Source organism: Trichomonas vaginalis, chromosome II (genome assembly GCF_026262505.1).
Source record: "Trichomonas vaginalis G3 chromosome II, whole genome shotgun sequence".
NCBI classification, from domain to species: domain Eukaryota; phylum Parabasalia; order Trichomonadida; family Trichomonadidae; genus Trichomonas; species Trichomonas vaginalis.
In genome coordinates, this window is record NC_067204.1 from 8420526 (window position 1) to 8435647 (window position 15122).

General features: G+C 30.6%; 3 protein-coding genes across 3 annotated transcripts, besides 2 other annotated features; all 3 read right to left on the reverse strand.

Annotated features, from left to right (window-relative positions):
* Positions 1-3719: 3719 nt before the first annotated feature.
* Positions 3720-3757: a mobile genetic element.
* Positions 3758-4924: 1167 nt separating this feature from the next.
* Positions 4925-4962: a mobile genetic element.
* Positions 4963-6635: 1673 nt separating this feature from the next.
* TVAGG3_0507900 (uncharacterized protein) lies at positions 6636-8771 on the reverse strand (the record flags this gene model as incomplete). Its single annotated transcript, XM_001324862.1, has 1 exon — positions 6636-8771. The coding sequence occupies one exon, from the start codon at positions 8769-8771 to the stop codon at positions 6636-6638; it is 2136 nt and encodes a 711-aa protein (XP_001324897.1).
* An 884-nt stretch (positions 8772-9655) lies between these two features.
* Positions 9656-11766, reverse strand: TVAGG3_0507910 (zinc ion binding; the record flags this gene model as incomplete). The annotated part of the gene is made up of 1 exon (XM_001324861.1): positions 9686-11737. One exon carries the CDS (start codon positions 11735-11737, stop codon positions 9686-9688), a length of 2052 nt encoding a protein of 683 aa, XP_001324896.1.
* Positions 11767-13116: 1350 nt separating this feature from the next.
* On the reverse strand, positions 13117-14018 carry TVAGG3_0507920 (uncharacterized protein; the record flags this gene model as incomplete). The annotated part of the gene is made up of 1 exon (XM_001288850.2): positions 13227-13715. The coding sequence occupies one exon, from the start codon at positions 13713-13715 to the stop codon at positions 13227-13229; it is 489 nt and encodes a 162-aa protein (XP_001288851.2).
* Between the last annotated feature and the right edge of the window lie 1104 nt (positions 14019-15122).

Genomic DNA, 15122 nt, shown 5'->3' on the forward strand with positions numbered 1-15122 from the left:
AGGAGATTCGACCAAACCGTTTAACCGCCAAAAATTAAATATAGCCAAATACAATAAAAATTAGACCAAACAAATTTACAATGTATGTACTATTTATTTTTTATACTTTCAATATTTTTTAATTTTTTTTATTAAATATTAGGTTTTGGAATGATTCAGTTATATATCCATGTAAATCCTATAGGTAGAAAGCATCTTTGAGCTTCAAAATTTTGAAATCTCTTAACAATAGTGCCAATTCAGTAGCATATTTTAAAACTTGGATTAGTTTGGTATTTCTATAATAACATATGATGACATTGAAGAATAATGAGCTTAATATCTAAGAGCATCCAATTACAAATTTCTGACAAAAAAATTTGAAAATTGTTGTTTTACCATTTTAATTTTACCAATATACGATTTACTTAATAAACTGCTACGAATTGTATTTAAAATGATTTATTGTAAAAAATCTATAAAAACTAAAAATTGAGGGATTTGGTATTGAAATATCTTTAAAAAATAGCCAATATAATGATTTAAAATTATTTAGAATAAAAAATATTCAATACTAATAATAAATGAATTTAATTCTATATGCTAACTAAAAAATTCAAGTAAATTTAGATTTTCATGTAACAATACTAAACATTGTGATGAATACTGATGCTATTTTTTCTTTCTTAGTATAAATACTTGTAAATGACTGAAAAGTGCTCAATCATTCCAAATGCTCATTATTAACATATTCTTTATGAATAGACAAGGATATGAACCCAATAAAAAATTCTTATGTCGTGGAAACATTTTAAATTGAATTTAATTTAACTATTTTAACTTAAATTTGAATAAAAATCTCATCAACTTTATTGTTTATGCTTTGATTAAGTATCAACTATGAGCTGTCAATCTATTATTAATAAAATATGATGAACAAAGATTTGCAATAAAATTCAATTCAATATTTGCACTATTTTGGAGGTTTAGTTATGCATGAATATAGGTAACGTTTCTACCGAGTAATTTGTGATGTTTTTTTGATATGGAAGGAATAATTGAAGATTATCTTTGAAAATAATTGTCCACTTAATATAAATACAAACTATTGTAACCACATGTGTAAATCTTATTGGTATGTAGATAAATTTAATGGTGAATTTGTTTATCTATTTTGATTAAATTCATTTTTTCATTCGATAATTTTTCAAATCATTGTCATTATTCATGTATATTAACATGGCCTGTTTTTGTGATTACTACATATAATAGCAACTTTTTGCTGAATGAATAAAAAATATCTGTTAATTACTAACCGAATTACTATTCTAGAACAACAAAAAATATTTTGATGCAAATCTATTCATATTGTGAGAGTTTTGCAATTTTTTCAAAATTTATAGTTTGAGATGATGGATTACCCATGAATTTCGAAAAAAATCAAAATGAAAGAGTTCTTAATATAGAATGTTTTTGATATAGAAATCATGGCTTAATTTTGAGTATTCATTGAAATATAGGCATTGAAAAATCATGTAAAGTATTCAAATTTGCAGGTTTGTTCGAATTTTAAACTTAACATAAGGTAGTCACAAAATCTAAGTAGTGAGGCTCTCAAAAATTGAACCGTACTCCATACAAAATTTGTGTACCCTCACTACTTAGATTTTGTGGCCTTCAATTGAGAGGTTAGTTTTGATAGAGCACGTTATAAAATTAAAAGGGAAAAATAAATAAAATTTAAACATTTAATTATATATAATGTAAGGAGTGTAATTCCAAAATTTCTAAAAACTATTCAAATTTGAGCATTTTTTTGGAAATAGTAAATCTAATATGTACATCTAATAACAACATGATTCATCACCTTTTCAAGCTCTGCAGTCAATTTTTTGAAATTTGATTGAAATAAATGTAGCAAAAATTACATTTCATTAGGGAATATATGAGTTTCTCTGGAAACAGGCTGATAAATTTTAAATTTTGTCCAATCAACATGAATGCATTGAGAAATTTGGATTGATTTTCTGGTAGAATCTGGAACAATTCAACCATGTATAAATGGATCATGTAATCATCATGAAATGTTAGTGTTAGAGTTCAAAAGAAACAGAATGAGTGGAAATCAAACACAATCTGAATAATTTTAAACGTATACAATCTTTAAGTTTGTATTTTGAATTCTACATATATGATTGTGTAATTCGTTCTTTCAAATTTTCGGATTCAGGCATGTTTTGATAAAATTCATTCCCAAAAACGTCAATTAACAATTAAATTTAGTGTATTTTAAATATATATACGTATTATATTTTATAAATTATATTAAATTCGCAAAATTTTAAGTTTTAAACAAAAATAAAAAATGTTCAAAATATGAAATTATGCATAGGATATTAAAATTTACATGTTAGCAATTTTTTGAATTACTTTCAATTTTCATATTGAAATTTTTAAGATTTTTTTCTGAAATAATAAGCAAGAATATCAACCTAAATAATATTAAATTCCATGCGTTAATTTCCCCTCAAAAGTCATTGACCGCCTCTCAATCTAGATTTTGTGAGTACTTTACAATCGTTTTGATTGATAAAGTATATTTTTTATGGTATGTTTTCAAATGATATGGCCCTTTTGTTCAAAAAATGAAAAAATTCTTGCATAAAAATAGAAAAATGAATTAAATTTATTTTGTGCAAATTGTTTGTTGTTTTTCCAATTATTGCTCAAAAAACGAAGATATATCCTATTTTTATTGAGCGCTGATATTAAATTATCATTAATTATTATGCAACACTCCACAAGTTGAAATCTGAATGCAAGATAAAAATATATAATTCCAAATTATGATATCACTTAATAAGACTAAAATATATAAATAATAGAAATAAGGTAAATTAAGAATTCGAAGATAATAAAAGATGAAAGGCAAAAAATTTAACATTTGAAAAAATATGTAATATTAAATGCTTAATATCAGATAAGAAGAGAATGATAGAGGTATATGTACTCGATCAATGATAGCTTGTGAGATAATTGATAAAATAAGAAAGATAAATTAAATGATTGCGATAATGTGAAGATAATTAAACAAATTTAAAATTAAAGGATTGCATATGAAAATAGTAGAAGTGTCTTTTGAAATATATTCAATTTTTACTAATTTTTGATATTAATTGTCAAAATGGTATCAAAACACAAGTTAAATAACATGCAAAATTATTTGAATTATGTTACCACTACATGTAGATTATATTGCATCATGATATAATATTAAAAAATATGCTCTAGTATAAAAAATTATTATTGCAGAGAAAAATGTCATTATATATGAGTTTATCAAATACTACAGTACACATTATAGTTAAAATAGCTAATTGTATTCTAATAATTGTAAAAATGGTTTTATAGTTTGAATTATTAAGTGATTCAGCAAATAGAGATATGATTTTCTAAACTAATATAGTAAAAGAGTATTTATACATATGTGCGGATAGGTTTTCAAAATATATCTTACTGCATGCATAAAAAAATGATGAGATATTTTATTATCAATATTTTGTTTTAGAAAACTAATAACAAATTTGATCATTTGTGTTTATTTTTGCGTTATCATCAGTAGAGAGTGAAGATAGTAAACAGCCCTTGGGCTGATAGGCGATTAAATACTATAAATTCGAATTTTTGCTCCACTTCTAGCATAGTATAATGGTTAGGAAACATCCTAGGAAAACTTGTTTTGTTGTAAACAGAAATTCATCAAAAGTGACACCTCAGAAAAGCTAAAATATTGAATTTTTGGAACTTTTGATAGAGCACGTTTTTAAATATTAATTAAAGTAAATGTATATTTTGTAAAGATTCTTTTTAATAAAAAAATAAAATTTTTGGAGAAGAACACAAAATCTTCTGAAAAATAATATCACATAAACTCATATTATTTTCTAATATATAACTATTTTATATAAAATCAAATTCAATGATCTTAAAAGCGAAGGATAAACCTCAAAATTTACGAATATAATGAGTGGGAATATAATGCTTATCTATCATAAAACCATATGAAATATCAATTTTTGCTTTACGCCTAATTTTTGACGACAATTAGCAAAAAATGTTAAATGTTAACACTCAGTCCATTTGAATATGAAAAAATAAAATTGACTTTGATTAAATGTTTTTTTTTATCATGCAATTCTTTCTTGCGACCAAAGATTTGAATAAAATTTCAAAAAAAAGATAGCTTAAAAAATAATATACGGTAGTGTTTACTAATAGATGAATAGTATATAAATTCTATTAAAATGGATTTGATCCAAAAAATATAAAACCAAAATAATTGTTATAATTTAAATGAAGAAGTAATTTAAAACGATTTTATTTATGATCAAATTTTATATATTTTTTTGGATCAAATCCATTTTAATAGAATTTATATACTATTCATCTATTAGTAAACACTACCGTATATTATTTTTTAAGCTATCTTATTTTTTGAACTTTTATTCAAATCTTTGGTCGCAAGAAGAATTGCATGATAAATAAAAACATTTAATCAAAGTCAATTTTATTTTCATATTCAAATGGACTGAGTGTTAACATTTAACATTTTTTGCTAATTGTCGTCAAAAATTAGGCGTAAAGCAAAAATTGATATTTCATATGGTTTTATGATAGATAAGCATTATATTCCCACTCATTATATTCGTAAATTTTGAGGTTTATCCTTCGCTTTTAAGATCATTGAATTTGATTTTTATATAAAATAGTTATATATTAGAAAATAATATGAGTTTATGTGATATTATTTTTCAGAAGATTTTGTGTTCTTCTCCAAAATTTTATTTTTTTATTAAAAAGAATCTTTACAAAATATACATTTACTTTAATTAATATTTAAAAACGTGCTCTATCAAAAGTTCCAAAAATTCAATATTTTAGCTTTTCTGAGGTGTCACTTTTGATGAATTTCTGTTTACAACAAAACAAGTTTTCCTAGGATGTTTCCTAACCATTATACTATGCTAGAAGTGGAGCAAAAATTCGAATTTATAGTATTTAATCGCCTATCAGCCCAAGGGCTGTTTACTATCTTCACTCTCTACTGATGATAACGCAAAAATAACACAAATGATCAAATTTGTTATTAGTTTTCTAAAACAAAATATTGATAATAAAATATCTCATCATTTTTTTATGCATGCAGTAAGATATATTTTGAAAACCTATCCGCACATATGTATAAATACTCTTTTACTATATTAGTTTAGAAAATCATATCTCTATTTGCTGAATCACTTAATAATTCAAACTATAAAACCATTTTTACAATTATTAGAATACAATTAGCTATTTTAACTATAATGTGTACTGTAGTATTTGATAAACTCATATATAATGACATTTTTCTCTGCAATAATAATTTTTTATACTAGAGCATATTTTTTAATATTATATCATGATGCAATATAATCTACATGTAGTGGTAACATAATTCAAATAATTTTGCATGTTATTTAACTTGTGTTTTGATACCATTTTGACAATTAATATCAAAAGATAGTGCAATTTCAAATAATTCATAGTAGTGTTTTCCCCATCATTATATTATTAATGCAATCATTGATATCACTCAAAAGCACAACATTCATACAAATTTATCACATTTTTCTCTATTCCGCATTGACTAATCAAAATTGCTTAATTTATTATAATTTCCATCATAAGACATTGATATATAACACATAATGATATCTAATCTATATTGAAAAATTAGCAATTCAAAAAAGATTTCTAATTTATCTATTTCATTATAAACGAACTTATTAAATATTATTTAAATAAGAAATAAATTCAATTTTAAATTTGCTAAACGCATATATTAAATGGTTAAATGACAAAATCATATTTCTTTATATATTTTTAACTAATAAGCTTGAATTCTATATTTTCCTGCTTCTGTGCTCATTGAAATGCATTTTATAAGAATAACACTCTCCAGAATAGTGATATTATTTCGAATTATATCTTTTTTGAGATTGCTCTATTTAGAAAGTACATTTAGAAAATTTATGCCATATATCATAAAATATCTGTTTTTCCACGTGCTTGAATAATTTTGAGCTTATCATATTTTGCAATATTTTTGAAATTTCGAAACGGTGATCTGTTTATTAACAATAGCCTATCAGCATAATAGTGGTAAAATTTCAGACTTGTGTCATCTAAATTGGGTGAGTTATGACATGATCAAATCTTGAATAATCATGCCCGTTACCCTCTCAGATTTGCAAGGAGGTTGTCTATTTATTATCTCCTAGCGATGCTCCTAGATGTTCTGCTATTCAAAATTGTCTAGCTGTCTTCTGTCACTATGCTTTAGAAAAATATGCCATTTTAGACCCATGGGTAGGGGGTCATGCAAAAAAAATTTATTCCTGGAAATGAAGGGTAAGTATCGATATTCAATTGTCGCCTTTCTGACACATGAGCAATTCAAAATTTCACGAAAAAATTGGGTAGGTTATATATAAAAAATATATGATATTAAACGAAACGTTAAGCGTGCTAGGTTTATAGAATGAGATAGAAATGATCCAAATATGTAAATAAACATATTTTTGTTCATAATTTTGATTATTTGAAAACAAAATCATTTAAATAAGAATAAAAACAATTTGGAATAGATTTAAGAACGAAAATTTATATATGCCTTGCATCTTGCATGTGAGTTCGTAGCTTGAACAAACTTCAATAAAAGAGATCGAAGGTATGTCTTTTTCAATGAACATGTTTCTCTTGTTCTTCATGCATTGAACACTTCCGCACTTGCGAAGTTTCGGACATCCATCGAATGCATGATCACCAATCGTGGTGAGGCTCGACGATGACACGTATAGGAATGAGAGGCTGACGCAGTTAGCGAACGACATGAAACCGATAGTCGTGAGAGTGTCGCCGTTGCATATAACACGGATGAGATTTTTGCTTCCCATGAATGCATATTGACCAATTGTTTTCATCGTTGATGGAACAATGAAAGTCGTGATCTTGCTTGATGGGATGAAAACGATGAGATTAGATTCGTCAGCATCCATGAGTGCGCCGTTCCTGAACGTGTGTGAAGCACTGTTGCAGATGATGCTCTCAAGAAGATCACAATCTGTGAATGCGCCACCAAAAACTTCTCTGAGAACACTTCCTTGACTGAGTGTGACAGAGTTCAGAGAAGAACATCCTTGGAATGCGAAAGAGTTGATTGTTGTAGTTGTACTCGGGATTGTGAAAGATTCGAGTTTCGTGCATCCCTTGAAGCACATGATAGATAGTGTGACGATGCCTTCATACAGAGTGAGACTGGCAAGATTTGTGCAGTTATGGAAACATCCATCTGGGATGTTATTCGCACAGATGGAAACACGCGAAACTGAACTCGACTCAAATGAGTTCAATAGTAGTTCTGAAAGACACTTAGAAGATTCGAAAGTACTGAGTCCACTAAAACTGAATGAATATCTTCCGATCTTCGATACTTGTGTATCACGAATTCCTATATCACCAATCGAAACGCAGTTATAGAAGGAATAACTTCCGATCGATGTTATCGAAGAAGGGAGAACGATGTCAGTGAGTTTTGTGCAATCACGGAAGCAGTCATCAGGAATCGATTTGATTGATGTCCCACTGAATGATGCAGTTGTCAAGAGCGAACATGACTTGAAGCATCCATTACCGAGTGTTTGAAGACTCGACGGAAAATATATCTCTACAATTTTAGATTGACTAAATGCCATCTCTCGGATGTTAGTAAGATTATTTCCGGCAAATGTGACTTTTTTGATATCCTTATTATAAAATGTATTTATTCCTATTGTAACACATTCAATCGGGACAATTAAAACAGTGTTTAAGTCTGTTCCAAAACACTCTGTTAGAGTTGTTCTGTTGTTTGACAATAGCATATGGTTCTCATACAAGAAATTATTATTACTATCTGTATTGATTTCAGGACTACTACTCCTGAAAACAGATTGCCCAATCTCCCTCAAAGTAGATGGAAAAATTAGCTTCTTTAAATTTGGACATATTTGAAAAGCATAATCCCCGATCCTTTCAAGTTTAGATGGTAATATTAAATTGCTAAGTCGTAAACATGAATTAAATGCATAAGATTCTATTGACGTAGTGTTATCTGAAAGGTTAACTGATTTTAATAAGTGGCAATCAGAAAAGAAGCTTGACGGCACTTTAGTGATTCCAGATGGAAATTCAAAATTAACAATCTTAGTTTCACCAAAGCAGAAATTATTCAATTCGATTGAATGATTAGGAAAAATAATATTGGTTATTGGAACTCCTCTAAAGCATGCACCAAATAATTTATTAACAAATGAGGGTACTGTATATTCACCACTAACATATGCAGAAACAATATAAATTGTAGCATTGTCATCTTTATATATTGTTTTGCCGTCAGTTTTAAGAACTTGATTCCGAGAATCAATTATTATATTTTCTAATTTACAATATAAAAATGGTGAAGAATCCATTGATGTCAAATACTGAGGAATGAAAATACTTTTAATCTTTGAACCATAAAAAGCAGCCGAATCAATCTTCTTAAGCATGGAATCTTCAGAAATAATAATTTGAGATAAGGTACTTCCAAAAGTGGCGCCATCAATACCAGAATAGCCATTAATAATTTCAACAGTATTAGGAATGGTTAGTGTAAAAAGATTGGTGTTTTTATAAAATACGCCTGCTTCAATCCAAGTGATTCTTGGAGGCATTTTGATGGATATAAGTTTGGCACACATCGAGAATAAGGAATTGTTCAAACTTTTTAGTTCTGTACATTGTTCCATGTCAACAGTCTCAAGAGAAGAACTGGAAAAACAGAACTTGCAAATTGATCTGACTTTGCTTGAAATATCAAATCGGATTGATGTGAGTTTAGAACGACATTCTTTGAAAGGACTCTCATCAAGTGTGCTGCCACCTGAGATCTCAATAACTGAACTTCTGATGATATACTCACCACTTAAAGATGGAGGTGCATGGATTAATCGATCAAAGTTATCAGAGAATGTAACACCTCGAACATCACCTGCAACACTTAATAGAAAATAAATCAATGATAATATGCTTTAATACTGATATAAGTTCTTATAATTAGATCTCTTTTGACATAAGTTATCGTTTTTTCATTCAAAAAAATGTCATGTTTTCTTGAATTTCCAATTCTTATCGTACTAATCGAATATATCATTTTATGCAGTCACTACTCATTTATGTTTAGTAGTATCTAGAATTTTAATCAAATGTATTCAAACTTCTCAATTTTCATGATATATTTCTCTATCATGATCTCGGAAGATCATAAGATGATAATTTCTATAGAAATATGTATCTCCATAGATGGACACATGTTGAGGATTTCTTATTGTTGAAAGAATACAATATAATATAGAGTTTGTTGCTCTAGAAGGTATTTGGAACAATTACATCGATCTTGGATTAAGAAATACTGCTAACAAGTATAGAATTTGCTTGTGTTCTGTAGAAAAACGAAATAAATCAAATGTTTTTCAATGTTTCGAATTATGTATGAAGAACCATTGATTCAGCTTTATGGATATTGCCGCTTGGAGCTCTTGTGATGTTTGCGCCCAAAAATATTTATTTATAAAAAAAATTATTTATTTTATTCGGAGGAGAAGAATCCCCAAACTTCAACAACATCAGCAACAAATTGATTAGTACCAGCAAGGAAAGTCTTTGATCTCTCGCCTCCATAAACTAAGCCAACGCCATACGAGTTCTCGATCTGAGAAGAGCACTTGTCGAAGTTTTCAGCGAGTTTGAGATCTTCGCGACCGAAAGTGAGTGTGTCCTCTGTAGCAAAGAGCTTGCACTGCTCATCGCTCTGGCCGCGTGCAGGGATAAGTGCGTCGTTGAGCAATGAGAAGAGGAAGCACGATGACTGGTCGCCAAATGGAACTCCGTCGCTGTTCCATTTAACAGCAGCGAAGCCACCGAATGCGAATCCGTTTGCCTTGACAAGGACTAATGTGATACCCTTGCCATCGATCATCTTGTGCATCTTCATGATGCTCCTGCCATCTCTCTGCGTTGAGAACATGAGATGTGTCTCGGGAACGCCTTTGAAAGGTAATGTAAGATAAATCTTCCTTCTGTCATCGTCATCGGTTAATACTTCACTCTGAGCGAATGGAACGAAGTTGAGGGACTGCTTTGCAGCCTTCAGCTTCTCTTCCTTCCTCGAAGCGAGTTTTGTAAGTTTCGTATATTTCGGTGCGCGCTCCAAAACAACGGTTGGAGGTGGTGCGGAGATGGAGATGTCGTTTGTTGAGTATGAAATTGAAATATCTCTTGATCTTGGCTGGTCATTGTCTTCGGCTTGATTTTCGTCGAAATCTGAGGCATCAGAATCTTCCATGCCGCCCTTTGGCCTCTGGCCATCTACTTCAAGCTTGCCGTAAACGCAAAGATCGCCACGAACTGTCAAAGGTTCTGGAAGATCTTTCATATTAAGAATCTCTTTTTCGAGTTCTTTAGAGCAAGCGTAGTATTGAAGGAAGTCGACTGGTTCTGATGTCTGATCGTGAATCTGTATAAATTCTTTCATTGACTTTAATTCGTCTAATTTACGTTCAAGTTCTGCTTTTGCGGACTTGACGATGTTGGCGCGTTCTGCAGCTTGCTTCTTCATGCTTGCAATGGCTTCTGTTGCAATACGCATGATCTCGCCTTCAACAGCTTCAGCATTCTTCATAATTTCGTCAAGGCGTTCATCGGCAGCTTGTATATTTTCTTCTAAGACTTTCTGACGTGTAATGTGTGTTGTATTTTTAGCGACTGTTGAGTTATGAGCATCGTTGTAAGCTTGAACGAAAGGAATGAGTTTGTGCTTAGCGAAATCACCGTGTGAGTGGTTGCCATTGATCTTGCAGTCAACGCAAACAGCAAGATGGCACTTTGGGCAATAATATGAGACTTTTTGTGTTGGATGGAATTGGCACATTTGGGTCTGTGGGAGACCTTCTCTGAGTGGAACACGTACATGAGCTTGGAATAATGGGTTCGAATTATGAGTCTTCTTGTCGCAATCATCGCAAAGTTTGATGCCATCGGATTGGCAGTAAACTGTAGCGTTGTTCTTGCCACAAACACCGCATTTATTGATAATATGCTTATCATGTGTAAGGTTGTTTGATCCATTGCAAAGGATGTAATGAGCAGTCTTAATTTGGTTAGCATTGAAAACATAGTATGTGTTATCATCACCAACACGAATTGAATCATGTCCCTTAAGATCTTCGGCTGTTGGAACTGCTTGAATATAATCAATTTCATCTAATTGAGAATCTGGGTTTTGGTAGTTGATAACAGTGCCAAGTGCGATGATAAGATGCAAAATTTCGTATGTTTCCTGTCCTGGAGGAAGTTCGATGTGATCTAATTGGAATTTAAATCCGCCATTTGCTGGAATTCTAAGGCCATGGCTTGCAATGTCTGAAAGTGGTTGCTGTATTGACTTGAGGAGTACGAATGCATCAACAACGTTCGCATTCTTCATTCTCTTTACGTAGTTATTAAACGTATTTACTGAATGGCGAGAGGAAATATCTCTCATTTCAGAAATTTTGAACTGTGGTGCATTGAGTTGCATCTGCATGAGATACTCGACAATTGCAAAGTCATCACTAGTCGATGGGATCGGTGGCGCTTGCATTTCTGAGTTATTCTAACGTCAGACTAACGGCTTTGTCAGCTTTTTTTTAGCAAAATTTGCATTTGGAAAGCGGATCGTATCACACATGAAGTGAGTATATCTGAAATATAATGAATTTTATGAAGAATGTAAAGATTTTTCAAAATCAAATACCCTCAATTTTTAACTTTTGCAACTCCAAAAACCAGGTGTTTTTCCAGAACTACCATCTAGGATGAGTCCTAGGAGCTATAATTCTAGGGTTAGATGATACCCACTTAGTACTTTTATTTGTATATGTTTTAGTGGAATTTGGTGAGGGGTCATGAAATTCGTATCTAATTTGCTATCATCTAAGCTGGTAAAAGTTAGAGAAAGCTATTTACTGGTTGTATATTACAAATATACCTTGTAATAGAAAATATAAGTGTTTGTGATTTAAATTCGCTCAATTAGCTCGAAAATTTGTTTTATATCCATGACAAACTAACACAATCCTATTTATGTGATTACCAATCTGTTCCCAAAATATATCAGCATGAATATATATATATTGATATTATTTGCAAATTCATCATTAAATAGTACTTTTTTTCTATTTTTAATTTAGAAATAGTATATTTATATGATAGCGACACAAGATTTTAATTAAAAAATATATGTTATCGATCATCACACTCAAATTGAATTTCAAAAATTTTAGAATTTTTCAATTTCAATATTGAAAATATATTTCTTATATCATAGCGATTCATATTATAATAATATGGAGAAAAATATTGTTTTAAATCTAAAATTTAAAATGAATGATTGGGCATTACATTAATCCAATTTATTGTTTATTTGTTAATCTAGTGGAAACAATTAATATTTTGGAGAAACAAAAATTTGAAATTTGAAATTTTGAAAAAAATGCATGAATCGGTAATTAAACATTGATTTATTAATTTATTAGCCATGCTTTTGATGTTGGTCTTATTCTTAAGCCGATTTAAAGAATTAATTTTTCCAAATCGTGTTTGACATTAACACATATAGATATATCAGGAAAAAAGGTATCACTTATCAAGTTATTGGTTTTTATGTATCTCCTAACTTTGCCTCGTTCTGAATACAATTCTAGTTAACGAATTTTAAATAACTATATGAAGAATACATCATTTTGGTTTTATTATTATTAAAATGATATATATTAGCTATGTATATGCTTGTAAGAATATTATTCCGTGAATTGGAAACAGAAAAAATAAATTTAGACAGAAAATGCATATCTTTAAAAAATAATATGAAATTTAGCTTTGATATTATTATCCGATAAAATATGCATGATAATTACTCCGCAAATAAAATTTAGGAAGCAAGTTGTGACGGTTTGGGCGGTTTTCAATGGCCCACAAGGAAGGAAGTATCGTTTTATCAGGCAACAAGAGGTCTTGAAATGAGTAAAGGACTGATCACCCTTGAAAGGTTCAAACTTGCTTGCGCGCCGCAGTCTTAAAAATGATATGTTTCACTTCTGGTCGAAAATTTCAACCTCTATGACAGTTGTTGGATGAACAATTGTGTAGCGGGATGAAATCTGAGTGCGGCCTGGGGCTGCAGCATCAATCTTCCCGGCATCTTTACCGCAATCATCTCTTAGATTGCACACAAAGTTGCGAACGAGCAGCTTTCTATGCGGTAAAGATGCCGGTAAAAGAGAGCCGTAGTGATTCTCTGCTGCAGCGTCAATCTTCCCGGCATCTTTACCGCAATCATCTCTTAGATTGCACACAAAGTTGCGAACGAGCAGTTTTCTATGCGGTAAAGATGCCGGAAAGAGAGAGTCGATGTGAGGTTCTTTTCGAGGGCTCCTCGAATGAGACACTGTTCCGCATTGATAACTTGAACGCGGAAGTTTGACCGACAAGAGTGTATTGTGCACTCCTGTCGGTCGCAGTGTCTCATTCTGGGAGACATTGCCTCTGCATGTCTCCCAGAATGGAACAATGTTCCGCATTGATAACTTGAACGCGGAAGTTTGACCGACAAGAGTGTATTATCCAATCTTTTTTGTCATATACCTCAACCCACAAAGACAAAACCTTACAAAAAATAGGTAAACTTTGGTTTTCACTTAATAATGTTTATTTTTAATTTTTTGTTCTTTATATAACTTTTTCTTCTACTAAACTATTTTACAGACTCTACTGAGCTATCCTCACATATATACCTGTGACAATAACACATATATACTCCCTTCATATTCTGATCTCATGACATATTACAGCACAAACTATAATTATACAACATACCTCATAAAGTCTGATTTTACCCCTATCTAAGCGTTCAAAACCTATTTTCCCGCGTAATCTGATTCTTCTGGCTCTGCTGATTCGATTTCTGCTGTCAGATCGTGAAAATATGCATCACACAATGAATAAACACAAAATACACAACTTAATATTTTCCTTAAAATTGTCAATTCCTCGATCTTGACATATTTATTATTTCCTTCGTTTTCCCTCACAAATATATTTAATTTTCTGAATAAGACGTATAATAAAATGAATATCTTAAAAACTAAAATACAAAATTAATGTTGGGTAATGACTAGATATAGTATGCACTTTTGAATTCATACATTTTTTGAAAAAATTGTATTTTCAAAAAAAAATGTTGTTTCAGTATGAACTTGAAGAGAAATTTTAAGGAAAATATTAAGTTGTGTATTTTGTGTTTATCTCATTGTGTGATGCATATTTTCACGATCTGACAGCAGAAATCGAATCAGCAGAGCCAGAAGAATCAGATTACGCGGGAAAATAGGTTTTGAACGCTTAGATAGGGGTAAAATCAGACTTTATGAGGTATGTTGTATAATTATAGTTTGTGCTGTAATATGTCATGAGATCAGAATATGAAGGGAGTATATATGTGTTATTGTCACAGGTATATATGTGAGGATAGCTCAGTAGAGTCTGTAAAATAGTTTAGTAGAAGAAAAAGTTATATAAAGAACAAAAAATTAAAAATAAACATTATTAAGTGAAAACCAAAGTTTACCTATTTTTGTAAGGTTTTGTCTTTGTGGGTTGAGGTATATGACAAAAAAGATTGGATAATGCACTCTTGTCGGTCAAACTTCCGCGTTCAAGTTATCAATGCGGAACATTGTTCCATTCTGGGAGACATGCAGAGGCAATGTCTCCCAGAATGAGACACTGCGACCGACAGGAGTGCACAATACACTCTTGTCGGTCAAACTTCCGCGTTCAAGTTATCAATGCGGAACATTGTTCCATTCTGGGAGACATGCAGAGGCAATGTCTCCCAGAATGAGACACTGCGACCGACAGGAGTGCACAATACACTCTTGTCGGTCAAAGTTTTGCGTTCAATTCAATGCGGAAATTGTTCCATTCTG